At 39.8% G+C, this 2,299-nt stretch overlaps 1 protein-coding gene across 1 annotated transcript; it reads left to right on the forward strand.

Annotated features, from left to right (window-relative positions):
- The first annotated feature begins 227 nt into the window (after window positions 1–227).
- LOC118663757 (olfactory receptor 1S1-like) lies at window positions 228–1,196 on the forward strand. The gene has a single exon (XM_036323701.1). It carries the CDS (start codon window positions 258–260, stop codon window positions 1,194–1,196), a length of 939 nt encoding a protein of 312 aa, XP_036179594.1. The 5' UTR covers window positions 228–257.
- The last annotated feature ends 1,103 nt before the right edge of the window (window positions 1,197–2,299 follow it).

The raw sequence follows: 2,299 nt of genomic DNA on the forward strand, positions 1-2,299 counted from the left end.
CAGAATTATGTTAGAGTTTAAAACATGTTCATTGAGAATTATCTGTCATGTCTCTATTTTTTCTTCATGAGGCATTTACTGGAGCTCTGCACTGCTGACATAGTTCCTTATTAAGTAATCTTTCTCCACCCTTCATTGCCCTTCAGCCTAAATGAGGTGCCCACCCCCCTGCAATGGCTGTAACTAAATGGTACTATATTGGGGTTCCTTGTGGGGATAAGAAGACCTCGTGTTCCTTTCTTCAGATCAATAGAAATATGCATCAAGGAAACCAAACCAGCATCTCTGAATTCCTCCTCCTGGGACTCTCCAATGAGACTGAGAAGCAGAATCTCCTCTATGTGCTTTTCCTTGGAATGTACCTGGTCACTGTGGTTGGAAATGGCCTCATCATTCTGGCCATCAGCTTGGACTCTTACCTTCACACCCCAATGTACCTCTTCCTTGCTAATCTATCTTTTGCTGATATTTCCTCCATTTCCACCTCAGTCCCCAAAATGCTGATGAATATTCAGACCAAGCGTCAATCCATCTCCTATGAGAGCTGCATCACACAGATGTACTTTTCTATTGTGTTTGTTGTCATTGACAATTTCCTCTTGGGAGTCATGGCCTATGACCGTTTTGTGGCTATCTGCCACCCTCTGAACTATACAACCATCATGCAGCCCAGGCTCTGCATTTTGCTGACAATTATCCCATGGGTCCTCAGTAATATTGTTGCCCTGACACACACTCTTCTGCTCCTTGGATTGTGCTTCTGTGACAACAACAATCTTTCACACTTCTTCTGTGACTTGGCCTCTCTGCTCAAACTATCCTGCTCAGACACAATGATCAATGAGCTTGTGTTATTCATCGTGGGCTTATCAGTCATCACGTTCCCTTTTGCCCTCATCCTCTTCTCCTATATCTGCATTGTCAGGGCTGTCCTGATAATCTCATCCACAGAGGGAAAGTGGAAAGCCTTCTCCACCTGTGCCTCTCACCTGACAGTAGTATTGCTCTTCTATGGGACCATTGTAGGGGTTTATTTCTTCCCCTCATCCACTCACCCTGATGACAGAGATAAAATTGGTGCAGTACTATTCACTGTGGTGACACCCATGATGAACCCCTTCATCTATAGCCTGAGGAATAAGGACATAAAAGGTACCCTGAGGAAGCTCATCAATAGGAAAACTTCCTGCCTTTGATGTCCCAGGTATCTGAATTCCTTTTATCCTCATAACCAGATGGATGATTCTGTCCAAAGTTTGTGGTATAGTGGTAATAGTTCAGCTTTTAATAAGCTTTAGGGTGTCTGCCTTCTATTCTAACCTCTGAAGAGTTGGGGCTTTTTCATGTTGCTCTGATCTTGGAAACAAACCCCTTAATTCCCTTAAGTCGCAACCATAAATCATGTCTGATTATAATGTGTATTACTATAAACTTTGACAGAAATTGTACATAACTTAGATAATAACCCAGTGCATGTAGTACCTACAATCTAGCTTTTTCAGCTTTGAATATGTTTATTAGTAATTCCTTTATTCAATCTAGATTTCTCTATATTGGCTTTCCTGTTTTGCCAAGTTACTATTCAGTTATTATAAAGAAGGATCCACATTCAAACAATTTTGGACCACTTAGAGTTAAGTAAAACAAACTGTTTTAATTAGACAACTTCTCAGAGCTTTTAGTATAGGATAAATCTCCAGAAGGGTAAGATGGTTTGCAGTATTTCTCAAAACTAAATATGTTCAATCATACCGGACCTGATTCATCACAGATTAGTTCATAGGTCGTGTGTTGTGAAAAATACATTTTGGGAAATGTATTTAGATGGAAAACCAGAAAGTGTGAATACAGAAGCCATCAATTCTTATCCTGACTCTGTGCCCAAGTAGCTGTGAGATTTTAGGCATGTCAGTTCACTTTATTGAGCCTATTTTCTCATCTATAAAATGAGGCCATTGGCCCCAGTTGTTTCCAACTGTGTGTGGACATCAGGATTACTTGGGGGGTACTCATCTTCTTCATCTGTAAAATGAAAATAATAATCCCAACATCTTAAAGCTGTGTGTTGCTAAATGGACATGTATATTATACAACTACCATGCTATTTAGTATACCGTAGACACTAAAATAAAATTTAAAAGGTGTTCCTTTTTTTGCGACTGTCACATGGCTTCCAACTTTAATATGCCTTCCCTCCTAAACTAGGTTTATCTGTCTCCAGTCTAAGCTGACTTCTATTTTTCTCTAAACATAAAATCCAACTTCTTTAAGAGAAACTATATTATCAGCCACCTGCTTT

This window comes from Myotis myotis, unplaced genomic scaffold (assembly GCF_014108235.1).
Source record: "Myotis myotis isolate mMyoMyo1 unplaced genomic scaffold, mMyoMyo1.p scaffold_m19_p_10, whole genome shotgun sequence".
Classification (NCBI taxonomy): Eukaryota; Metazoa; Chordata; class Mammalia; order Chiroptera; family Vespertilionidae; genus Myotis; species Myotis myotis.